This window comes from Acanthochromis polyacanthus, chromosome 14 (genome assembly GCF_021347895.1).
Source record: "Acanthochromis polyacanthus isolate Apoly-LR-REF ecotype Palm Island chromosome 14, KAUST_Apoly_ChrSc, whole genome shotgun sequence".
Lineage (NCBI taxonomy): Eukaryota > Metazoa > Chordata > Actinopteri > Pomacentridae > Acanthochromis > Acanthochromis polyacanthus.
In genome coordinates, this window is record NC_067126.1 from 33,028,760 (window position 1) to 33,055,957 (window position 27,198).

General features: G+C 39.9%; 1 protein-coding gene across 1 annotated transcript; it reads right to left on the minus strand.

Annotated features, from left to right (window-relative positions):
• Positions 1 to 14,639: 14,639 nt before the first annotated feature.
• slitrk5b (SLIT and NTRK-like family, member 5b) lies at positions 14,640 to 21,517 on the minus strand. The gene is made up of 2 exons (XM_022190800.2): positions 21,055 to 21,517; positions 14,640 to 20,619 (listed from the first exon to the last, which is right to left on the minus strand). The coding sequence occupies exon 2, from the start codon at positions 20,538 to 20,540 to the stop codon at positions 17,937 to 17,939; it is 2,604 nt and encodes an 867-aa protein (XP_022046492.1). The 5' UTR covers positions 20,541 to 20,619; positions 21,055 to 21,517; the 3' UTR covers positions 14,640 to 17,936.
• Between the last annotated feature and the right edge of the window lie 5,681 nt (positions 21,518 to 27,198).

Genomic DNA, 27,198 nt, shown 5'->3' on the forward strand with positions numbered 1-27,198 from the left:
ATGTTAGAACAGATCCTTCAAGACAAGAAAGCAAAATAAAGACAGAAAGTTGAACAAAAACAACAATGATAATGACTATAGGTACTATAGCTTGTCTTTTCAGTTCAAAAGTTCAAGAGAAATAAACATTTGCAAGGGAGAAATTCCAGTAATTAAAGCATATGCTCTTGCAATTAAAAACACCCTCGATCATACAGCGGGGACTATTTTTAGCCAGCTGGTAGAACAGGAAGGGAAAGCAGCGCTGTGTGTACATGCTAATTATCGTTATGTGTCTACCTCCCTGTGAGAGATAAGTTGAAGATGACACTTGTGCAGCAGCGTTGCGTAACCACATTGCTGTCCCTCCACACTCATCACTTGGTCACACAATTCATCACAGCTCAAAGCAGGATTGATGTAAGCACACTGAACACAGTGGAACTGTACAGCAGAGCCACTGTAAGGCAGCACCAGCATGGCATTTTGCAAAGGGGTCACGCCACTATGAAACTCCATAACCATGCAAATTCTGGCTGGCATATCAGGAGGTGTTTCAAGGTCGGCTTAGGTTCCTGCTTTGATAGTTGCCGCAGCATCCTTTATGGTTAGAATGTCCAGTTTTTTATTCAGCTATGTCAAATCCTATTTTTCATTATTATTCATTCTTTTTTTTTTTCAGAAAATGTGCTGAAGTAGTTTGCCTTGCTATTACATTGAAATAGACTACCCACACACAAGAGATTTAAATGAAATTATGCATCTATATTTTGGACATAAAGCTCACACTTTATAATTAAAATACATATGCTAATTGCACAGGTGTCAACCAGGATTAATACTTTACGTATTTGCTTGCATTGATTAACTCAGCCTGCAGTTATTGATTTCTTTGGGCAGTAAATAAATGCTTCACTGTGTCCATCAGCTTGTTATTGACTGTTTGGCACAAGGCAGGTAGTGCACAGCTGCCTGCTGCTCCTGGAAACAAGGTTGAGGGGAGCAGTGAGCGAGCTGGAAGATGCTAGAACTGCAGAGAGGGGAACCGCAGAGTCGGGTGATAATTATCTGTTGGTTTGTCGCCACAAGTGAAATCTTGTAGCCAATTATTTTTTGTTGTTAATATAAAATAAGTGTCAGTGCATATGTGAAAACCAGCAATTAATGAGTAAATACAGCTGCACCTGACATTCTTGATTTTGCGATTAAGTTCATTACCAAAATGAAAAAAAAGGAAAAGGACATACAACATACTATTACGTGTCTTCATGCCTGGCCTTCTACTCTGAAAGGCACAAGGCTTTCCTCATAAATTTACAAGAATAAGATCTTGGAAAAAACTCATTTCTAAAGCTTTAGATGGATGAATGGTTGGATTTATTCTTTACATGAATTATATGCGCTAAAGTAGTCTTTTTCAATTATTAGAGCTTAAAAACTTTCAACACTAGCTGAGTCACTGCAATGAAACTTCAGTCTGACACATATCAGGATTCAAGATGCTTATTCTGCAGGATGGGTGAGGATGAGACACAGTTGCAATGAACAGAACAGGAGCTGCAATTTTGGCATGGATCAATGACACCCTTATTTTAGGCACATTAAGCAAAAGCTCACTGCAACAGAGGCACATATAGAGGGATGCATAGCGCTTGCAGGTTTTTTGAGATACATTTGTAAGAGCATTGAGTCACCGCCTAAAGAACACAGTGGCGTGGTGGTCCATGAAACATGTTCAGAAACAAACAGAACACTATTTGGCAGCTTATTAATAATGCTGAATGAGCTGCCAACGCTCTGTTTTCCTGCTTGGGAATACAACATGAGGGGAAAATCAAAAGTATGACAGATGTCGAAACAGAAAAAAGCATTAACATTAGATTAACATATTATGGTAATTTCTAATAGTGAGTAACATTTACCTGCATATTTATGTCACATGGGGCACTGCTGTGTTTTATACATTTCTCTTGAGCTGGAATGTTAAACTATTTCAAAGAAGAGAACACTGCAATATTGTGTAGGCGGCCTCATGTGTCTTTACTTTTAAATGGGTATTATAGATATGGCAGATTTTTGGACGACAATATATATGTAGAGGTACATCTGAGCATGATTGTGTCAATTCTGCAAAAAGACATATGCCATAATATATAATGAAAGTGGCTGAAATGAGACTTTTGGAGCTGCTGTTCCTGTGTCTGACAAAATTAGAATGCTTTCGTGACATGTGTGTCTGTAAATTTTAGCGCTGTCATGAAAAGAAGACAAACTGCCACAAAGCGATGATGCAACATTACAAGATCTGGAGCTGAAACAAACATGCAACCATGAAATCTGATGTAAGATTTCTCATTCCTCAGCTCCAGCGGATCAGTTTTTGTGGTCGTCAAGTTGCATTTGCTGTAAGACAGAATTCCACTACTGCAACAGCATAATCAAAATCTGTCTCCTGACATGAAGAGGTGCATTATCCTTTAGTGGCGCAGCACAGATTAACGCACAGCCAACCTTTGAGCCTAAATTAAACCCATCCACATGCTTTTAAACCATCATCTGCTTAATGGGAATTCATATTTCAGTATGTAATTATACGCTAGTAACCCTAGTAGACAAATCTAAAGCGACATATTAACAATTGTACAACGATTAATTATATTATCTCAAACACTTGGGGATCAGGTATTGAGATGTGCAGAGGGGGTAATTACAGAGACGCAGCGGCACGCTAACAAACACACATGCATACATGCAGTGCTGCTCTGTCCTTTCTACATTAAATCATCAGGAAGCATGCCGGGGAAGACAGCTGATGAAAGAGCTGGAGAAATTTAAAATCTTTCCAATGTTCCGACTTCTATTTATAAATAAGTGATGAATTTTACAGTGCATTGCCTTGACATCACAAAACATTGTGCTCTGCTGCACATTATTGAAGAGCATTTCCATTTCATGACCTTGATGATGTGAGAGAAAAAAAAAAAAGCAGAGGATGTAAAAGGTGACAGCAGATTGTATTGTCTGCGGTGTTCGTTTACAGAGTAGACTCAGCTAAATCAATCAAGAATAGTTTCTTTGTGGATCACCTCATGACCTGCTATTAGGTAACGACTAACGGCCACATGGAGAGAAATAGTGTGCAAGGAGGATATTTTCTGTGCTGCCAAAGTGCTGCGATCACACTGGAAAGAAGATGTAAAATGGGTGCTTGGTTAAAGGTCAAAGTGAGCAAGAAAAACAGAGAGAAGGCAAGAAAGGCAAAGGGTAAAGGTCAGGGCACGACAACAACAACATGGCATGGAAGCTTCACATTCAAAGAGAGCCTGAAAAATAGGAGCGATTTTGAGTTGTCTAGAAAGGTCATGTCTTTAAGAAATTGCTATTTCAAGTCTGTCTTGTTATGCACAGACATGTTCTGTGTGAGAAGGAAGGACATCATTTATTGTTTTGTTCGCGCACTTCAATCCAACGCAGGTTTCTACAGCTGCAGTCAGCCCACATATTTAATGGATCTGACTGTATGGAAATGTAAAGTGGTTGACCTCATTCTTGAGGATTGATGCATTATGGGACCTTCTGATCAGAAAGGGGTTTTTAATAATTTCTGTCTTTGTGGCTTAATGCTTATCAACATATCCTGCTGCTGATTAGGCTCCATTCCTGCTTTAATCCGGACAACTTAATTATACAGGAGATGTCAGACTTCCAAGGACGCTCTTATTCCAAGAGTGGTAAATCCAAGAGTGAATATTTGATGTTGCCATGGTCCTGTATGATAAAATGTCAGTCTCCTGAGAGGGAAAAAAAGGATATATATGTCAAGAAAATTTGATTCATACATGCATGCATGAAGAACATCTGAGAGTGATGAATGAATCATAGTATATGTACAGCTTATTGAATATATTTTTTTATTTGATGTAAAACCAAAGTAGACACAGATTATTCAGTGTGATATCCTGATATCCTTCATATATATTGATTGTAATTCCACTGTGTAAATCAAGAACAAGTACTACTTAAATGGTTCCTATAGGTACTCAAATTTAACAAAGAAGAAAACACAACTGGCTGTGCTAACTGGTTGTTTCAGAGCTGTGCATTTTTGAAAATAGTGGGTCCTTACGCCTGGTTCTCACTGTGTGATTAAAAAATGAAGTAAAATAAATAAAGTCAGCACTTGGCTCTACAGCCTGCATGCCTTATTCTTAATTTTTAAAAGAATTCATTTTTTTTTAATCATAGTTTCTTTGAATGACGATAGTGGCTCTCCGCTTTGTATTTCAGAGGATTTGTTTTCCACTCCTGCGTGCCTGTTATGATGGGGTGCAGTGCTGGACAAACATGCCTGCCAGGTGCACATTTTTAGACTTGTCCTTATTCCAAATCATACAGTGATGTGGTGGACATTTTAATGAACCCCTGCTCTGTGGTTATAGCCTGACTGCTGACATATCTGTTAAATTTGAGCAACTCTCTTTTTATACTGTTTGTTGTTTCATTAAGTGAAACTTTGTAGTGCATTTTGCATTACACAGGAAAACCAGGTTTGTGTACTCTAAAATAAATTGTGGCTGCTTTCCGCTTTTTGCTCTTTAATTACACAGCGAGAACCAGAGTGTTTTAACTGCAATTTCCCCCAAACTTCAGTGATGTTTCCCGCACTGTACCCTGTAGGTGCCTAGCATGAACAAAATGCTAAGAGCATCATTTATTTCCAATTTCCACACAAATTGCTACTCCCTTATTGCCTTTTCCGTAAGCTGAAGTTATAGTAGGACCCAGTATTTTGATGTCATAATTACTCTGTAAACTGTGGGCTTCATAAAACCTGCTGCTGCCATCTGCAGCCATCATAGCAGGTGCTGTATGAGCAAAAGATTACCTTGATTAATGTAGTTAATATACCTCTGTCCTAATATCAAAATTGTAGTGTGCAAACATAAAAGAAGTGGTTTAGGTTGCTATAGCAACCAACCTTTTCCCCGCTTAACTGTTTTCCTGTGAGTGGATCTTACTTTGATGTGGTAGCCAGTGGCTAGGTGAGGAGTTTACATCCAGTGGGAGAAATCTCCCTGCAGGGAAAAAGAACCCATCAAGATTGTAATCAACGCTGGGATTAAAAATTTCTTGTAATCTTTTTCCAATTATTTCACTCACAAAGTTTACAGGAAATGGGGACAAAAAAGCACCTCCGGTTTCTACTGTGTTTTTATCCATAGGATTGCTGTGTTCCATTCAAAATTTCTGAAATAAAACACACTATAAATATGCTTGTAAAGCTACACAAGAACTCAGGTATTTTCAAAAATGCAGGATATGTGATGAATTATTAACAGACATTGTGAAATCTAAAATAGTGTCTTTGAATAATTCATCTTACATTCTTTTGGGTTTCAGATCACAAACCAGTGTTAGATATTGATTTGTTATCACACATTGTTCAAGATTTTTTTCATTAATTTTGACATCTGTTTACAGCTGCTATGTTTCAGCTGCAGAGAAGCTACATTTAGTATCATCACAAAACAGCTCTGAAGGGATTTTTCCACACACACAGTGAGCTCAGCTGCAGCAGGTGACTCTTGTGTACCAAAGATGCAATTGTCTTTTTTCATGTTTTCCAGAAGGGTGATCACTGACTTTACACCTGAATGTGTTGCCACAAAAAATGTTCTCTGTTTCAAGGGCCCTTGTAGAGTAGCACGTCTACGCTAGTGTTGCTGAGCTCACATTCTTCTTTGACAGTAAACATATCTGCAGACCTGCAACCACACTGCCTTGGGGTCATCACATAAAGGTCTTTTTCTGTGTTATACACACACAACTAAGCCACTAGCTTCAGCTGGGTTTTATGAACAGATAAAAAAGCTTTGTCTTTCATTTAAGGTCATCACAGTACATTATTCCAACCTATATATCGTTCCAGTGAATATAATCCTCTGAATATTGTGTTGTTTGTGTGATCTGGAGGATCAGGCTTGCAGTCACCCGAGTTGCTGTAGCTGATGCTGCAGCAGCAGATACAGCTGTGCTCCAGATTCATCAGGGATTGGCAGCGTTCTCTTCACATGTGTTTTGAACCATTTTAGTGCTAACCTCAGCTATCTGACATTGGTAACAGCTCAGTGCTTTTTTGCTTGTTTGTCTGAATTTGCATGTATGCCAGTGGCCTACTTCATGTCCTTTAATTTGTTGTTTAGCAAATGTTGAAATAGGTTTGAAAGATGAAAGACTCTACAGATTAACTACAGCATTAAAACCACTCGCGTAATATTGTGTAGGTCCCCACTGTGCTGCCAGAACAACACTGACCTGCCAGTCCATGGAGACAAGACCTCTGGGGGTGTCCTGTGGTGTCTGGTGCTGGGATGTTGGCAGTGGATCCTTTGGGTCCTGTGGGTTGTGGTTTGTCGGCTGTGGGCGGTGGCCTCTGTGGCTTGATCTAATGAATGTTGGCGAATACTTGATTTAAGTGAGATCTGGGGAGTTTGGTGTCCAGATCAACGTCTTGGGGTCTTTGTGTTCCTCAAGCCATTCTTGAGCAATTTTTGCAGTGTTGGGTGGCATGGAGCCATCTGGGAGTGCTGTCACCATGCTTGTTTGCTTGTTTTGCAACAATATTGAGTTAAATTACCATTCCTGGGTATGCCAGAAGTTAAGATTTTCCACCAGAACATTACAATATAATGAGATTATGAGTGTTATTGTCTTCATTTGTCAGTGGTTTTAATGTTGTATCTGATGGGTGTGTAGCTATAGCAGCTCTGCAAGGCCGTGTTCTGATGCAGATGGCATGCTAACATATTTAGCAAGTATAATATTTATCATGATCACTATCATATAGCATTTGCTAAGTTATTACAATGAATGAATGGAATTGTATCCAATATTTGTCAAAACAAAGCCACAAATGACATCTTAACACTGATGCTAAAGGAAAAATAGATCTTTTGGATCCATCTACTGGGACCATGAATGTCCAAACAATTTAACATGCCCATTCATTCACTAGTCATTGAAATATTTTAGCCCAAACCAAAGCAGTGGACTGATGTACAGATAGTATGACAGACATTCCCATCCACGCAGCCATGCCACTAGAAGTAGGTAAAGACATCTTAAAATTGCATTCCTTATCATTTCATTATACATATTTTTGCTATTGCCTGAAGCGAAATTGGAAAGATGACAGTGATGATAAATATTAATGCCCTCACTATGTGCAAGACAGAGAATGTCTCATTTTTATGCAAGGACAAGGATGTGCACAAGGCTGGGCTGAAGTTGCCCAAGCAGCAGCCCATTTGCCCTCTTTTGGCTGAGCTGTCCCTCTGGAGGAAAGTCATGATAATAATAATTTGCTGTTACTTTTTGATAGGCATGCCTCTGTGGGATGCAGAGATGGGGGAGCCCAGAGCCGTAAATAAATAAATAAATAAATGAAGCAGTGCCATATGCCCTCCTTCCACATGACCCTGTTGCAACCAGCCCAAACTTGGTTTTGTTGACCTTGTGTGAGGGCTCTGGGTGAGTCTTTTTGTTGTGATTGTGGATGTGATTAATAGTAAATGATATGATTAGTGGGGATTCTATGCCAATAAAAATCTCCACACATGCCTCGAAAGCAAAGGCAGCTCGTGGCATTTGTATCATACTGAGGAATATTGCCTTGTATTATGCTATCACATGAACCAATCTTAGTCGGATAATTGGCAGCTATATGAAAGATTGCTGCCTTCCGAAAGGAGGCGATTTCAGCTGAGAGAGAGAAGGAGATGAGCGAGGTGCAGCCTTGCAGAGCTGGATTCAGGCAACCAGCAGGCCAGCAGGTGAAGCACTGAGATAGAATTGAAACCATTTCCTGCACAATTAATTTAATATGAAGCTGGCTTATTTTCTCGCTAACTACAAATGAATGCTTCAATACTCAGCATATTATATTTTTGTCAAGTATTCGAATTAGTTTCATCTTTAACGTAAGGTTAGAGAGAAAGCATTTCAGCAAGGGGCAGCCCCCAGAAGCTCCGGTTCAGAGAGCCTTAGAGAGCTTTCTAATGAAATGCCTCTAACAGGTACTGTGATAATAAGACCAGACAATATGATTATGAAACCCAATATGACCTTTGTTATTTCTCTGTATTCTAGTACTTATTTTTATATAACCTACCCAGTCAAATGTCTGGGTTTCACCAGGAATCATTCAGGCAAGCCACAGTCAGCATTATGTCCATGAAAATTCAGCTGGCTACACTAAAGTGTTCAGTCATCATAGAGCAGTTTTTTTTTTTTTTTTTGTAGTGAGAGATGAAAGTTGACAATTCTGTCAGACATGCTATTAGAAATAGTTCTCACCATGCTCTAACAAGCAATTTCAAATGGGAAATGCCATGGATGGTAGTATTTTTAATTTTAATTTTCCTAATTCAATTAGCATGACCATTGAGCCATGTTGAAATAGTGCTACGCCCAAGTAACAGAGTCGTACTGAGTAGTTTACACAAAAAGTAACAATGCTGTGTTAGTGCAATAACTTACACTAAGAATGTGCAATTTGTTAAGTTTAGAATGGCACGGTCTGCACTTACATCATGATTTTCTACCTGAGCAGCATTCAAAGGGCTTTGCAATGTTTCCCATTCACACACACACACACACACACACACACACACACACACACACACACACACACACACACACACACACACACACACACACACACACACACACACACACACACACACACACACACACACACCAGTGCCTGTGTAGCTGCCACGCAAGGTGCTCGCCTGCCATCGGGAGCAACTTCTGGTTCAGAACTTCCCCGAGGACACGTGGGCATGTGGCAGGGCTGGGGACCAAACCGGCGACCTCGGATAACCCAGTCTACCACCTGCGCCACGGCAGCCCACCATGTCATTCAAATTTCTAACAATTTTCACATTTAATATTGATTTATAGTCAGTTAAAGGACTGACCCCATTAAGGGACATGTTAGTGTTTGACAGCTAAAATCGGGTCAGATTAGAGCGACATAACATGTTTGTACACATCCCCAAAGTCCAGTATTAATGTGTGACTGCATCCGTGTGTTTTCTAAGTTTATTATCTGCCAGTCATGTTAAATTTCCTTCTGCTAGATATTTTTAATCAACCATGAAGATGTTTCTATCCTTATCAACACATGACTGACAGACGACAGAAAGTAGAACTTTGAGGTTAGAGGGACACACTGTAAGAAGGTTAGACTTTTTAAAAGAACTTGACACATTTTTAAAGCTGCTATTTGTTGAGTTGTTTATGCTATTATGACATCTTTCAAATTATTCTAAAGGCATACTTTTTTTGTCAAGCAATGAAACAATCCCTGTCAAAACCGGTGAAGTCTTTTAATGATTGGCTGAACAAATCTGACATGTCTCCTGAGAAATGTGGGAAATCTTGGCAGTCAACCAACAATAGCCTGTCAATTATCCAGTCAACAGTGAACAACTGAAGTTGTGTCTTACATAAATTGTTATGCGCTCCGTCAGTATTACCAGAGCTGACACATTCTGGCAGGAGGTCATCTCAGTCTCTTCCCTCTTGTTAGGAGCTGTGTAGCCGCATGATACTTAACACAAGGAAGAACTTGAAAGAACTGTTTTGATGCACTTGCCACCAGCCTACGGTACACAGCCTTCAGCAAATAATGCTTCTCAGTGTGGTTAATGAGGAAAGATATGAATGGTCAAATGTAGTTAACGCTGAGGCATTGGGTTACCACTCTTTGAAGTGCTGCTTTTTGAATATTAATGTTATTCATGACCTATTTGCTACTTTACTTTATGGAAATTCCTGATGGCCTTGTTGCCCTGCTGCGTTCAAGGAGGCTGCTGGCACAACAAAAATATAATTAATAAGGGAGTATATGCATCAACTTCTTAACAAGAACTAACAATATAGTAAAAAAACACTGTATCCGCAGTGCTTTCGGATGTCTTAACAATTGTGGAAAATGAACATCAAAGTCCGGATCTCATTATATGATAACAAATAAAACTCAGAGTGAAGACATTTGTTTGACAGCTTGTATATGGCGGTACTCCCTGGGGTTCAAAAGATGGTTACCCAACACCCCCACCTTGCCATCTGTCTAGATCCATTGTAGCTTGTTGTAAATCCCACAAGGATACTCACAGGGAAGAGAGACAGAAACACAGAAAAGTGCTTTTAGGAACCACAGCACACCCTCAGTCTGTCACGAGAGCTGAGGTTGACATGAGAATCTCGCTATGCCTTGAACTATTCGCCGCTTAAAAAGTTCTCTTCAAGTTGAAATATAATAGCGTCTGAGTTGCCACCAAGTTTCTCTCAGTGTTTTTTAACGTTTGCTTAAATATCAGACTTCCCGAGATGCACTGAGTCACGCTGTTAAAGAGGATGACCAGGAAAACTGCCCTGATTTCACAGTGCTGCTTGAATTAATTTGTTTGAGTCAAATAAGGATGGCTTATGACCAGCAACACAAGAGTGAGAACGGGCATAAAAATGAAGAAACAGAAGAATATCTAGGAGGTATTTACATGTTTCTATAAAACAGCTCAAAGAACAGTGATTAAAGTGGACAATAGCCTGTGCAAGACATGCCAGGGTGTGTGCTGTTTTTTTAAAACCATGCCTGCTGTGAAATTACTGAACCAGATGTCAAAAGGACGTGTGGACACGAGGGCCACAGTAGGTTCTCCTGTCACCTCTAGTGTCTATTCTACTGCAGTGTCCTTGAGCAAGAGACTGAATCCTTAGCAGTTCAGGAGGTGTTGCATCATTTATCTGACATTGCGCCAGGGCAAGAATATTGCAATTCCAAAAAAGATTAACATGTTTATTGCCCTTGCTTGTACTGCCTAAGTGTGCTTTGTGGCTTTGTTATAGTCAAACATGACAAGATTCCGGGAACGAGAGGGGAAATTATAAGTCCCCGCTCCCCCAATTTACACCAAATAAAGGCAGTAAAGGGACTTCATTCTCAACAGCAAAGGTTGAGAAACACACACAAGTCTGCAGCTACTGTATCTCTAAGCACAATAGTGGGATAAGAGGCCTTGGAGCTGGCTGGTATTTGCTGGAGTGTGCTCAACTCAATTTAGAGAGTTATGATTGGCGTTTTAGGAAAGTCTTTTTACAGATGAAATCTTTTCCAGTCTGTCTACAAAAATGTAGAAAATATACAGAGGAAAATAATTAGAATTGTCATTTGATGAGCTACTCATAAAATGCGATCTTATGTGTATGTGAATTGCTTTTAGATCTTTCTTGCAAAAGAGATGTATCTAAGTGAGAATTACTAAATAATGATTAAACAAAATATTACTGAATCATTTTCAAAGTGTTTCCTGGAATAGTGTAGCCTTTAACATGCTACACATATTTTTTATGCTTACTGAAGCTATTATCACTTCCGCTGAGCATTAATCTAATGCAAAATATCACACGAGAAGATTTACAGTCAGTGTTTAGTTATCTATTTAATGTTGGCCTATTAGAGGGAATGGAGATCTGAGGCAATTTTACATAAACTCATACAGTGATTAAGTCCAATTTATAACTTTTTAAAAAAAAATCTAAGTTCTACCCTTGAGGAAATATGCAGTAAAAATATATGTGAGGGGTGTAATTTTCATAACCAGTCTCCTTCTGTAGGCTTACTCCATCAGATTTTACTGCTTTTCGTCAGAACAATCTTAACACTGGAACACTCGCAGGCGAGTGGTTATCCACCTTCCCCTCAGCTGTCGCTTTGATTTTACGAGATGCTCGGGAAAGAGATGAAGGAAATATGCAACAGTGAAGCGGTGGCTGCATTTAAATCCAGGCTGCCACAGTACACGAGCAATCTGTAATAGTCCACTCACACATCAGAGCCCTTCATTCAGCTGCTTCACAGCTAAATCAGATTTATCTGGGGGTGTGAATTTATGGAATTCTGTGGCTATCTATGAAGATTTTATGAAATGCGACTAAAAATAGTTTCAGCTGGGATTTTGCATACAGAAGTATATTGTTACATTCTAGTTTTGTTCAAGCGGTCAGTTGCGTTTGCTTCTGCAGAAAACCATGCCCTTTCGCAAATGTGTCCAATCTTGAGCATACCATGATTGCTGAGGCACGGCTGCTTCTTTGTTGTGAGATTTGTGTCTCTCCTCTCTCTCTCTCTCTCTCAACTGAATGAGGAAACACAAACAGGGCCCTTTCAGGTCACATCTTTTTCAAATCAGTGGGAGACACTGCTTTAGTGGTTCATGCTGGTGCTGCTGCATGTATAAACAAATCTGCCACGAAACAAACAGAAGCGACTTAATGTTTCGCAAATGCGGCGGTGTTGTCCATCCTGGCCTGTTTGTTGTCACTATAGATTGCAGGTCGACAAGTGCGCCAGACTCTAATTGCAGTTATAGTGACACTTCAGGCCAAGATACGGAGAAGGACATGCCCTTGTTGTGATGAAGCGCGATGAGGAAAAGGGACTGATAAAAAAGCGGGTGGGTATGGGGCATAGACAGAGGTTAATGCGAGATGAGTAACTCTGCAGGGCAGCATGAGAGCTTCACAGTGTGCTCCTGACTGAAGGAGGAAAAACATAATATTCAAAGTGGATCATTTTGAATCGGAGAACGTTATTAATTTGTCTCGACGCTGGCAGGAAATCTCCGAATGATATTAAGCACACAGCCAAACAGTTTGACATTGTTATACAGCGCACTCAAGAGCTATGAAAGCCTCTTATAAACACCAATTCGCTGTATTCACAACATAGCATTTTATTTTGCCTATTTCCAAAGCTTTTCTCTTTTCCTGATGTGAAATATCATTCTCATGTTTAGTATTAGCTCTATAAATGGGAGGATGAGGAAGGATTTTGTCACTTTTCTCAGGTTGGCAGTCATAAGCCCGGATAAGCCACATAAATATTAGTGTGTCGCACACATACTGTTTACAGTTGTTGCAAATATACTAGCAAAAACTTAGCATTCAAATCCCTGTTTTCTAGGTTTGTAAATACCACCCTATTCTAGCAGCATGCCATTTTTTTCTCAAATCGGTCTAAAACAGTGGACATGACCTCGATGTACATTATTAACAAGCATGCTGGACACAGATAAATGTCAGTTTATGTTGAAGACGTACAGCATCAATTATTGCTGAGGACCTTTAGTTAGGTGGTGAGTTGTTTGAAGATTTTTTCAGGCAAAACTGATGGAAGACTAAAAGAGAGCATAAAGGTATTGCCACGCTGGCTGGCTGAAGTCCTTGAGGCAAGCATGAATACACTCTGAGTCAATAATTTATGCACCCAGACACACACACATTACACATACACATCGAAAGTGAGAGAGAGAGAAACAGAACATTGCTGCACAGGGAAACAGAAGACTGAAAAATCTTCAGGGACAGAAAGATACTCTGAGACTAACAACTGGAAACCATACATATGTTGACAGATGAGAGATTCTTTTCTACCGTCCTCAATGAAAGAAATATCGAGGTGGTTTCAATCGGTCATATTTCTGCTGCGTTCGCTTGCCAGATAGAAGAAAGCAAAGGTTTTTCCTGTTGGTGACTGCTTACAGTCATATGCTGTCTTCACACAGGCTGACACATCTCTTCAAGCTTACATAATGTAGATCTGCCCTAATTTCTCTCTGCCTAGCAAAACAGGGGTCTTCAAGCTGCTAAGCAACATAACATTATCAATCTGACGAATGAATGAATGAGTCAAAGGTGATCCATATTTAAATGTCTTACTAAAATTGACACTTTCCACAACCAGATCTTGTGTTTGTGAGTTATGCCTGAATATAAGGCACAAAAGATCCTGCAATTTCTTTTGTCTTTTACACACAATGTGTAGAATTTAGGGTTGTGCAAAGGACAGTAATCCCATATAACTCTAAAATCTGAGTTACGGATTCAAACTCAGCAGTGGCATCGTACCTCTTGCTCTAGATTGTTTTTTCTGTGTCAGGTAATTGGATGTTTCCATGGATACAGGGCTTCCAGAAAGCTATTTCTGCAAAGAGTATAGTTTCTCTGTCTGCTAGCATAAGCATGCAGATGTGTTCATATAAGAGTGTTACAGTAAGGTCATGTCTACTTATTTCAGCACTAAACACTTAAGAAATTCCACCACAAATACATCGTTTGTTGTTAGAAAACGCCCAGTATCAAACATTTTGTATTCAAACATGCACAGGAAAGCCAATTTTGTAACACTGCCCAGGGCCTGTGCAGCTATACTCCAGTTTGTGCAGCTATTTGGAGCACTCGGGGCATCAGATAAACATTTCATTTATACATGACATAACTGATAATTTAAGTTTTTAGTCAAAGTGCGGTTGAGTCAAACTGACGCATCATCAATCATCATCATACTAACTATGCCATCTTTTCGTTGATTATGTAACGCAGCCTTCCTCGTTATTTCCTATTCGTCCAAATAAAACTTTGACAGTGGCTTGATCTGAACATTTGAATTAGATACTGTAATTTTAGTTACGTCCTGAAAAATGCCAAAGGCGTTTGTGCAGCATTTTCAAATCTGTCCTTCCTGTGCACCGTGACATTTACGGCACACAGCATGGTTTAGAGGGTGAAGGGAAGACAAATACAACAGTATGTCAAATGTAGGCATATCTTTTATTCATTAGCTAACAACTAAAGAAACAGCACATTGCAGATATATTTACCCCACAATATTCCTAGTTGTACCGTGTTCTTGCAATAAGAGACCAGGTTTTTGCTTTTGAAAGATGGTGCAGGTTTGCATGAAAATGCTGATGAAGTGTTCTATTTACAAATCAGAGGTTGACACAGAAAAATACCGTTTCATATGAAAATCCAACGAAACAAACCAAAGCCAATATAAGAGTTGATATAAGAATAGGACACTGACTTCAGCTCTTCTTCTTTGCAAATAAAACATCTGCACATATACATAGGACAGTCACATTTCAATTTAACACATTTTTGGATTATCAGTATTTGTAGTCTTATGTGTGACCAAAAAACCTGCATTTGGCAGTGACTGGAAAAATCTGAAGGAGAAAATATATTACAGATTTCTGTTATATACAGTAAATATTGTCTTTCCATTGCACAGTTGCGTATGCAAGAGTCTAGAAATTGAAAGAAAGTTTGTAATAAATAAATTCAAAAAAACATAAAGTGTGGAATCCTCCTCTAAATACTTCCTTGACCACATTTGCCCTTTTGTAAATCACTGTTTACTCATCTGTTGCATTAGTTTGGATGTACAAAATTCACAACACATTTAAAAAAGAGTGATCAACTCGAGAGCCGACACAGTCAACTGAATTCCAGCCACTGTTCACAACGAAAACATTTTGTGTGCATCGCTCTGTGCATGTTTGCAGGTGTACAGTGTTTTCACCACTAACTGGACAGCAACATATTGATTGAAAACAAACCTGTGCAGGTACACTTCATGCTTCACTGTGGAGATTTCAGTTCATTTGTTCTGATGAATTTCCACAAAAGCGGAAAACAGGTCAAGTGACAAAATGACCACAAAATCACTCTGAACATTTGAAAGGCAACAAAGCAGGACTGTATCCTTGGTAAACAGCATGACTAATGCTGCAGTGTAATACTTGGTGACATGCAGACAGGGTCCAGATACACCATTACCTCTAATTAACTGAGTTAAGATGACAGGTTCAGTGCATAATACTGCATATCATGTGAATTTGCTCTGTGTATTAAACTCTCAGGGAAAGTCACATTTCTTGGCTTACACTATTGACCTAGAAATTGGTTAGACTGCATTATGACTGGATGATGTGCTTAGTTTCCTTTAGAGCATAGAACATTTTTATGCATAAAGACGACTCCATCCATTCAACTGCTGCATTCGTTTGTTGTGCTTTTCAATCTAACAGCGAAAGCTCTTGCACATCCTTACACATGTGTTACACTACCTATCAGTCACCCTCTGAAAAGAGAAAAACACGCAGACTGCTAATTACACTCGAGTTGCCTGATTTCATATGACCCCAAACTAAAAAGATGATACAAACAATGCCAAGTGATGAGACGGTGCTTTATCCTTAATGCAATACACACAAATCCACTCAGTATTCCCCTAAAAACACATGTGATTAAAAATCTATGAAGTTTAGAATCAATGAATTATCTAAAATGTGGTACAAAAGTACTTCTAAATATTCATGTGTGTTAAATTCCAAATGAGAACTTATGAGATGTGATAATATTATTAAATATCATGTGTATGCAAGTAAGTTGGTGACTGAGTGGCTGAGCAGTGGGCGTTTTGTACAGATTGTCTAAGTTTAATTTATGTCTATGCATAGTGCAAGAGTTTTTATCATATGTACCCTTCATGTATGTATTATCAACCCTGTTTCTATGGCTATATGCATGTTACCATAGTGTGCATTTCAGAAAGTGACATCATTGTTGACCTGTTGAAGTCAATAGTGCATTTTTTCTTCAAAAACGGAAAAAAATAAATAAAAGAGAAAAAGCTCGATATCTAGATTTGCTCGTATAAAAATATGCAGTCATTTAAAATATGTTTATGCAGGCCTGAGGGCAAGAAACTTTAAAGATTCTGAACTGTATTTTAACTGAAGGAGAATATGGAGATATACTGGACTCTTATTGTATTATAGCTACTCAAATGTGTTGTAACAGGAATACAATTGTAGATTCAGACGTATATAGCAAAAGAAACAGGTTGTATATGTGCAATATTTCACAGGACTTTGTTTGATGTACCCTTGTAGATGTCAAAGTTTGCATATATATATCTTTTTTTTTCTTCTGTTGTGGACAGCTTTGGTAGTGGTACAAGTAAATCGTAAAGGTTCTTGGAAAAAGCCTGCATTTATGCACATTTGTGACGCATGAAGCAGTATTTTAGTTAAAGCTCCTCATTTTCTTTTAGTTGCAATACTTCTGAAAACAGCTGTGATTGTATCTTTTAGTTACAACATTTTTGAGTACAGTCATAATACATTAGTTTTAACACAACACAAGTGCAACATGTGTGCATAATCCACAAGTGCCGTTGATTTGCAGAGCTTTGAGGGACCACCAGTTACGTGCCACAAAATACGCTCTAGTCTGGTTCAATATAGTTCTAGGATATTCATTATAATTATTTTTTCCCCCCAATCTGCCAAAAAAAGAGAGCAGAGATATACTGGTCTCATAACCGGTGGTTTGAGATATTACATTATGAGCTAATACATTTCATATTTTCATCCCAGAGCTGTGCATCCTGGAGGACGAGCTGCCCAGCTGAATGTGCCTCCCTCCGTTTTCCACTGGAGCTCAATTTCCCAACAGAAGCACCTACATGCAGGTCAACACCCCGGTTGCTGATGAATCTACTTGTGGAATACATCTGATCCGGTCTCATGTGTGAGTTTCACTTTGAATACATTTTCAAAGCCAGAAACTGGCAGCTCTGCATGTGTCTGTAATGAAAACCTGGTTTATTTTAGGACAAGAACACATCGTCTGCATGGTTCATTAACACTTGTAAAATGCAGCTAATTTGAGAGTTAAAGCTCAGCCTCGCATTATTGTGAAATATACAGCTCCAGGACGTATTTTGTGATAGGATGAGTCATAAGAGCCCTGAATCTGCGGTTGCCTGTTCATATTTACAAATTTAAACCAATGTGTTGAACAGCCCTGGGATAAAGTGTTAAGTGATACTTTAAAATGAGCAGTGTCCCCCTTTATTACTCACTTCTGTAAAGCATGACTCCCGGAAACTGTAGCTTACAATGCACTGTACTAAGTTGAGAAAATAATGATGCCTATTGTTTTTTTTTATTTGCTTTTTTACAACATGTTGAGATTCCTGATTCAGATGGAAACATCACACAAATGCGTCCACTCTGATCACCTGTAGGTCAAGTCTCTTAAAACTGTGTAAATGTAGTTCGTTTTTCAAGAACCTCAAGGTAATCCGGATCAATATGGAGCTTCGCTTTCAGTTCCCAGTACTCGCTTCTGTTGGGCTCCACATAAACAGTACTTGGTGCTGTACAGTAGAGTATTGTCTGTTGTATTCTGTCTGGGTGGACGTATTGATGCCTTGCATCAAAGTCTGAGGTATACTGATTTGATGAATGTGCTGTATGCCTGCATGGTAGTGTATTGCTGTAGCGCCTATGCTTGTCAGGCTCAAGTACATCTTTATAGTAGCATGGATCATCTTGGTGGGGGGTGGAGGGCTTGTTAAGAGGCTCTGGAGTAGTGGCACTGTATTCTGAGCTTATCACATTACTGGCTGCCTCTTCATCCGAGTTACCCAGAAAAGTGCCGCTCAACTCATCAAAGTCTCTAAATCCATCCACTGATTTGTTGTCCATCGGGGTGTGCGCAGTAGTTCTGCACGTGGATTCAGTGGGAGGTGGGATGTACTCGTACACATGTCCGGAGGATGTTCTGACTTTGGGGATGGATCCTTTTTTGTAAAGGCCATATTCCATGTTGAGAGAGCTGATGCAAGCATTCATGGAGTTATTCTGCTCATTTTGGCTCTTTTGACGTCTCTTTTTCATTGCCACAAACAGCCCCGCAGCCACAAACACTGACATAATGAACATGAGGAGGAGGGCAAGTATCATCACAGATAAAGGAATGGTGCTGTATTGAGTGTCAGAGTCCAAGGATGTTTCTATGGTGATAGTGCTGCCAGGGAAAGATTCTTCAGAGGGTGGTATCATGGAGGCAAGTACATCAGAGTTATTAGGGCAGAAATTAGTTGTCTTAATGTATCTCATATCCTCTCCAGCTAGTTTCTTGGGGGATCCACATATGACATTGTTTACAACTGTGCCTGTACTAAGCAGCTCTAGCCACATTTTCAGCTCCAATATGCTGCATGAGCAATCCCAGGGATTCTCAAACAAGTCAACTTGTACCAGAGCAGTAAGCTGATCTAGCACACCACTGACTGGCAGATAGCGCAGATGGTTGTTGCGGAGATTTAGTCTGGCTAATGTCAAGCCAATAAAAGCTCCCTCTGGTAACGTTTTCAAGAGGTTATTGTTCAGAAAAAGAAGCTGAAGTTTAGGTACATACTGAAAGGTGTCAGAAGTAACCTCTTTAATCACATTATATTCTAAATACAAGAACTGTAGGGTCTCTAATCCATAAAACATATCAGCTGTAAGATGGTCTATCAAATTCCCGTTGAGGTATAGTCTTCGTAGATGTGTCAAATCGCCAAAAGCTCGGTCATGAACACGAGCTATTCGATTGTTACCAAGATGAAGCAAATCTAAGCCAGTTGCCTCAATAAAGTCTGATCTTTGCACCATTGTAATGTAATTCCCTGTCAGATACATCTTTTTGGGATTGTAAGGTTTGGGATTTAAGTCAGAGATCTGTTCAATCTTTCGCTCCTGGCAGTTCACATTCAGGCCCAGGTCTGATATTTGAAGATTGCAGGTGCAGGCAGTCGGGCAATCTAAAGGCACAGGCGATTTGGTCTGATATGAAACAATTTGGCCATAATTTTGTGGTTTGTTCGATGGGACTCGGGCGGTGGGTCTTGATTTTAGCTTGGCTGACTGCCGAGGTCCCTTTGTGGGTCTTGATGAGGACCGCGCAATCCCAGATGAGGTGAAGGATGCTGTAACTAGAGCTGGCGTGGTCCTATAGTATGCATCGGTGCTCAAATGTGGCAGGGGCGGCATCTCATATTCAGCGATGGCTCTCCTCGGGCACAACTCTTGTTTTGAAACCTCATCAAGATCTCTCCCGTGAAGCCGAAAAGGGAACTCGCACACAACGTCGCCGACCAGAGCTGTGTATGATATGCTCTCGAGCCAGGTTTTGAGAGCAATCAACTCGCAGGAGCAGTTCCACGGATTCTCCTCCAGCTGTAACTCCACAACACTGTTCATGTGCTCCAGCAGACCCGTGTAGGGAAGGACTTTGAGCTGATTCCCCCTTAAGTCTAAATGAGTCAATGGTACATACTGGAAAATGTTTACAGGCAGAGCAGATATTAAATTGTCATTTAGAATCAGGACCTCCAGATGTCGAAGTCTGCTGAAGGCGTTTGAAACCACATGAGTGATATAGTTGTAATCAATTTGTAGATATTCCAGACTTTCAAGGCCAAAGAAAAACTCTTCCTTCAAGGCATCAATTTTATTATTGTTGAGATGTAATCGTTTCAATCCCTGTAGTCCGTTAAAAGCTCCCGCTTCGACATCAGATATTTCATTATTTCCCAGATGTAATATTGTTAGTCCTTTGAACTCAATAAAATCATTGGCAGATAGCTTTTTCAGAAGATTCCCAGTGAGCAGCAGATGATATTGGGGGGAGTACGCAGGGCTTACATCTGAGACACTTCCAATCCCTCTGTTTTCACAGCTCACCGTAAGTATCCCTTCTCTCTCCTCACAGGCACACAGTCCTTGACATATTTCTCCATAATGGCCAAACACCTCAACAGTGCATACTGATGTTGCACTTAGCAAAACATACGGAATCCAAAGATGCATTTTTCTTTCTCTCTCTCTCTCTCTTTCTGCAAAAATGATGGCCAAGCTCACAGTCCTGCTAAGGTATCCTCAATGTCATCTAGAAATAAAAAGACACACATGGTGATGTAAAGAAAGAAAAAAGCAAAAAATAAAAAAAAACAAAACAGGCAGGTTGCATTGAAAAGCAACTTCCACACTCTGGCCAGCATGAGTCAAAGCTTCATCTGCTGTTAACCCAGAGGTAACTTCTGTCTGTGTGGCTGCAGATTTTTAAAAGCAGGATAGAAAGCAACTCCTTCAAGCTATGTAAATAACAACAACAACAACATAAAAAGCAAGGTCAAAGCCAGACATAAACACAAAACAATGGCCTGATTTCGCTGTGAGGAGGAAGCCTCGTAAAATGCAATAATTAAACACAGGTTGGGATGTAAAGCTGTGTAAATTACAGCAGGGTTTAGCGTCACTGCCCTGTCAGAGACTAGACAGCCTGCATCATTTTGCGTGCAACTCTTGGGGTAGAAATACATACCTCAAGCACATTGATGGAGATGTAGGCTCGGCTGGAGATGTAGGCTGTTTTCAGCGCATCTTGTGTTTTTTTTAAATCCGTCAAACAATAAAAATAAAGCGAGATATCAAACAGAAAGCAGGATGTTAGTGTGCGCAATCGTCGCGTCTTACGCACGGGAGAGGATGAAAGAAACGCTGATCAACCATAACTGCCAAACGCTTCTCTTTGAGCGCGCTGTGCCGGAGGAGACGCAGCTATGCCTGGTAACAAAGTTGCTTATTCTCTCTCTCTCTGTCTCTCTGTCTCACCGTGGACGCGCACGCACACACGCACGCAGGCACGCACGCAGGCAGGCAGGCAGGCAGGCTCACTCGGTGGTCGGGAGGATGTCAAATCATTTCATGCACAAAGAATCAGCTCACTGGAGCATCATTCCGGAGATACCACCATCACCACCACCACCTCCCCTTCCAATCCCTTTCCTGTCCTCTCCACCAAGCCACCCACCCCCAAAAAAGATGTTGACCCAGCGACCGAAAATATGTCACAAAAAGAAGAAAAAAATATCAATAATTTACCGGACCAGGCGCGCTCCAGACGGTTTTGTCAAACCGCTTTATCTTGCTATTCATCCAGAAGACAAAACCGGGATGGCAAATTATATTAGCTCCTCTTAATCTGTCAGTCCACTGTTAAGGTGGTAAAATATAGACCGAGACACTATGTCACTGGTAGCAGCACGGTTTTCAATTCAACTTGCCTTATTGGCGGAGTATAGGTTAACAGTGCAGCCAAAGTATCCAGGATGGTGCAATTAAAAGAAAATCAATCAATCCATCAATCAGTAAGACTTAGTTTATGTAGCACTTGTCACACAAATGGAATGTAACACAAAGTGCTTTAAAATGGATACTGAGGAAACACTATCATAAATAATGCATGCAATGAGGAAACACCGGATGAATTAAAATAGAAAATAAAATATGACATCTATAAATAAATGAAAGAAACCTAGATAAAGAACCAGACAGAAGTCAAAATTCATTGAAAAAAGGATGACTAAGATGGTAGAGAGGCAAAAAAAAGGAGATAAGAATGTAAATGTGTGTTCTCTGTGTGTGTGTGCCATATGTTTAGTAGGCTATGTCAAGGTAATTATCACATTCAGTGATGTTTTAATTATGTGTCCCTCAGCTTGTGACATGACATATTGCACACTAAGATCTGTTTAAGATTCAAGATCTTAATTTGCAGCATGCTCGTATGATTTAGAGGTTATTTTGCACCTGTTTTGCACATTAATTTCCTCATTTTTCTTAAATGTAACAAGTAAATACCTTAAGTTCCCCCAAAGGAATGAATAAAGTATCTACAGCAAATGAAGTGGCATGTAATGTGATGGTTCCACTAAAAATAACAAGCTGATAACACAAAAATACTCCTTTATTTAGAAGGAAAAAACAAGTAGTGATAAATAATGAGGAATGAAGTGTTGAGTGTCTCTCTGAAGTTTGGGATTAAGTCAAACTTCTGAAAGTTTTCTTGCCAGATGAAACTTGAACACCAAAAAACATTAAGATTTTTTTGTGAGTGAGTTGAATTTCTTAATGTGCACGTAATTTTTTTTATATTATTGACAACCTCTCACTCCTGTTTCCAGTGTCCTCCTCCTCCTATCAGGCTTTTTCTTCCAATTAGAATCCTCCATCTCTGATTACTGATAGTTTTGACTCTCCGATAGATGATGAAATATCAGATACTGCTGGCCTGGTTTGGCGCTTTGGAAGATCGGGGACTTTGTGTTCTTTTAGAAACCAGATCCTGTTTACGGCTCCCTCTGGCCGGCAAAGAGGACAGAGTGTCTTCGATCAAGGTCAGCCTGATTTCACTCATCTGGTCTAATAAATGAAAACTGAAAATCTGTCTGTAAGGACACATTTTCAACTAATAATATCAGAAATGTAATATAAATATAACTACTGTGACGATTATAAATGATTAAAGAAACAATTGCAAGATGAAAAATGAACACACATAGGTCACTTTTTTCACGACAATATCATTGTGTTTATTACATTTTAGCAGAAGGTGCATCTGTGTCCCCTCCTCACCTGTTGTGCAGTGACCTCAGACTATTTCTGCTGCGTGACCTTTTTTCTCCATGGCTATAGACTCAGAATGTCACTGAGTCTGTGTTTTCAATTGGCAGCAATCGATCTTTCCAAACGCTGTAGTCGTTTTCCTTCTTACACTCCAGCTGCTATGTGGACATCCCACCTAAAAACATACACTGTAGCTCAAGACCCAGTGTATAAGTTGCCCTACAAGAGCTCAGCTAATGAGACTTTCTGTTCATGTTACTCCAGTCAGTCAGAGGTCAGGGGTGGCTGTGTTTTAATGGGAGTTAGGGTGTAATGATTTTTATGGTTCAGTTAGAATATGTTGTCAAAATAGCAACCTCTGAATGAACTATGACACTGATCCCATTTCAGCTGTTCAAAATCACCACTAAAGTGCACATATAGCCTTTGCAGAACAGCCTTAGTAATAATGTCATCCACTGCTTAATGCATGAACACACTGGGACCAGGATCTCTCATGTATTGATCAGATCTCCCTGTGGCAGCAGAGAGATAGAAAGTGAAAGACAACGCTCTTAAAATGGTGCAATGTTTATTTGTTTGTTTAGAACGGAGTGGTAATCCGTGAGTCACAGAGTATGACTCACTGTCCTCGCTGAGTGTGTTTTCACCTGGTGTTAATGAAAACCAAACAGTTATAGAGTGAGTTCTCACTGAGGTATAATTAGAGTGAATTATTCATTTGTCTCATTTTAATTTATCAGACGTAGCATCTGAACCGGTGCCACGTGTTGCATTCGAAATGTCGTGTTGGTTTAGCGGCGGAGTGAAAGGTAAGGGAGAAAGACCTGTCATGCCTTTCTCAATCTGATGCGGTGGCACTCATGTGGAAACATGTCAAGTATCGTTGCATACTGCTGTGTCCTCATGGAGCTATATCCATCATCCTCTCCACTTGGCTCTTGCTCACATGGGAGGAGAGCAGGCACATCGGGGACACTGCCTGTGGCTCGTATTAAAGAGTATGAAGGCTGCATTCAGAGTGCATGCGATTCATTTGTGCTTCTGTTTCCTCTGCCTTCAGAGGCTTCCCCCTCATACCAGGTTAGACCCTCAGCATTAGCTAGACCGCATCATTATACCACTATCTCTGCATAAATTAGCATTTATGTTTGTTGCGGTATGTTAAGTAAACTGTGCAGCTGGCTCACATTGTATTGAACTACAAAAGCATTCACAACAAACATCTTTCTTGAACTATTACTTCAACATTCTTTCAAATTTCAGGCGCCATTTTGTGTATTTGCATTTTGTTTATGTTCACACTTATGTTTGAATCTCTTGCAGCACGCTAATTAATTTTTATCAGTGGTCACAAAGTGCAGAAGGAACATGAGGCGCACACAGGCGATGCATGATATGAGCCTCATTTAATATCTCTCCAAGTCTTCCATGACAATGAACATAATCTTCACCAACTGGGAGCAGAAAGCAGCATCCTACACACACACACACACACACACACACACACACACACACACACACACACACACACACACACACACACACACACACACACACACACACACACACACACACACACACACATGCATGCCCACACACAAACAGAAGAAATCAGCATAACAAATGACTGTAAGAAAATGATGATGACTAACAATTCTTTGCTCCAAGGTCAGAAATAAACACAACACAAATGGTTTTGGAGCCACGCCACAAAGGATGATGGGTAGTGCTTCTGATATATGTCCCTTACAGATGGTGCATCGCACTTTGTCATCTGTGTCCAGCTGGAGCAAACGAGAACATCGGGCATTCTAGTAAACTGGTTTGCCATTGTCTGCCAGGAGCCTTACTATCAGGGCTTTCACCGGCCTTTGTTGCATCAGAAGGGAGTTTTTTTATTATTATTGTTACTATAAAAATATTAGTCTATACAGAGAGCATGCTCAAGCTATTTATTTGGGTAATGCATTATGACAGAGCCCACAATTCACTGTGTTATTTTAATTGGATTATTCAGGTATTGAATACCACAATTATTCCACATTGTCCAGGTCCTGTTCATATTTTGGGAAATTGCTGTGGAAAAGAGAAATTAAATTGTATGTCTGTAAATACTGGCCATCTGCAGGATACAATGCTGGAAATTAAAACTGAAACAGGAAAGAAACAGTAGCTGGAAAATTGTATAATGATCTGCACTTGGGGAATACACACACAACAATGCACGCACACACACATGCACACGCACACGCATGAATATACATAGATATTCCCTAAGGACACTTGGACACATGGTAGGGCTGGAAGTCAAACCACAAACCCGCTCTACCACTCAGTCCATGGCCACCCAAGTGTTAACACTTCTATTTTCTTCTGTAGAGCTTGTAAAGTAATTATAGTGTTACATACCGTATACCACAACTATGATTTGCTGCTCAGACTGCAAGGGGTAAAGAGAGGCAACAAAAGTGGATTTTGTAAAATCTTTCAGAAATTATATGTTATTAAAGTACCAATGCTGAGTTATAGCCATGTAGTTTTAGGGTAGAGGACTCAAATCAAACTATAATGAGGGACTTGTCAGTCACTTATAAAACACTAGTCAGCTGTACAGGCAATTTATTCAAAGAAGGGACACATTTCTATATGGATTGTCAGGTTGGTCACATGAGATAAGAAGTGACAAGAAACTGTGGGCTTCAAAGGGAAGACCATGCAGACAACCTGACACTGCATCACTGACTAAATAATGAATTTAAGGGACAAAGGGAATTGCAGTAGAGGAACATATGGGAGCAAGAAAACTGTTACAGGAGGATGACTGAGGGCAGACTGCAGCAGAAGAATGTACGTGAGTTTGTAGGGGCATGAAAAACATCCTTGAATACAAGAACTGCTAACAACAGGCGGTCTGAGTACATGTCTCCCAGGGTATCTCTGGTCCCCCTTGGGGAGGTGGGGGAGGAAAAAGATGTTGGCCACATTATCAGCCATCACGGACTTCACCTCTTACCCTCCATGTGGATCCCTTAGTGCTGATGGCAGTTCCTCCTACGGCGGGCAGCTCCATTAATAAAAAGGCACACTGCATAATGTGTTTCATCTCTGCTTCCTCTGACTTATCTCCACTGTTCTCAGTGCTTTTACATAATCACGGTGTTTACACTAATGCTAGCCTCCATTATTATCACTCAGCACCATTTGCTCAAACTATGCAGCTGTTTAGTTCCTGTACACTTTGTTCACATTTATAATGCAAATTTTCATTCAAACTCTAACCACTGCCTGCTTGCTGATGATGCACTCCTTGGAATCCTTGAAGTTTCTTTTGGCTTTTTGTCTTCTTTTCTACTACCAAGATGGCTTCTCTCTTCTGCTTGGTTGTTTTCGATGTGCATGGAGCTTTATCATCACTCAGGCTAACCTGTCCCCTCTCCACCCAGCACGGCTCCAACAAACTTCACACTTTTATCTCCTCTTCCCTGGCCTCTAGCACATCCCTTAAACCACCAACACAGCACCCTGGGTTTTGTGAAGAACCAATATTAAACTGAGCAAATTGACTTTTTCCATGTGTCCTTCAGAAGGTATGGATAACCTGGACATGCTCCACTTGATTCAAATTCATAGGGATTTCTTTCTACATATTATTCTACACATTTTTAATTTTTTGTTTTAAGGATGTATCATTTTTCTGGAATTTTCTGCTGCTGAAGCACTATTATCCTGGAAAGAGTTTTTTTTTTTTGCAATATCTATTATTGTAAACACTCCTGATTGTAATATTTTTGCATTATTGGCTCATCAACAGTTGAATATGTATTTGACTGCTGATGGGCCCCAGACGCTGAAATGTTTTTGCTTGCTGCTATAGCACCACCTTTTGGTTAAATTTAAGAAATACAATAGTTAATGGAAATAAAAGACGTGGGGCGTTAAAAAGGCACACGACATTAGTCAGTGGTAATGATGTGAGCATTCATCTGCATCCATCTGTGTAAGAATAATAAAACAGATCAATCTTAATCATTAAAATCTCTGCAGTTATCTTAGAAAA

Bases quoted from the DNA above. Each gene is read 5' to 3' on its own strand.
- slitrk5b (XM_022190800.2), bottom strand. From the start codon at position 20,540: ATGCATCTTTGGATTCCGTATGTTTTGCTAAGTGCAACATCAGTATGC.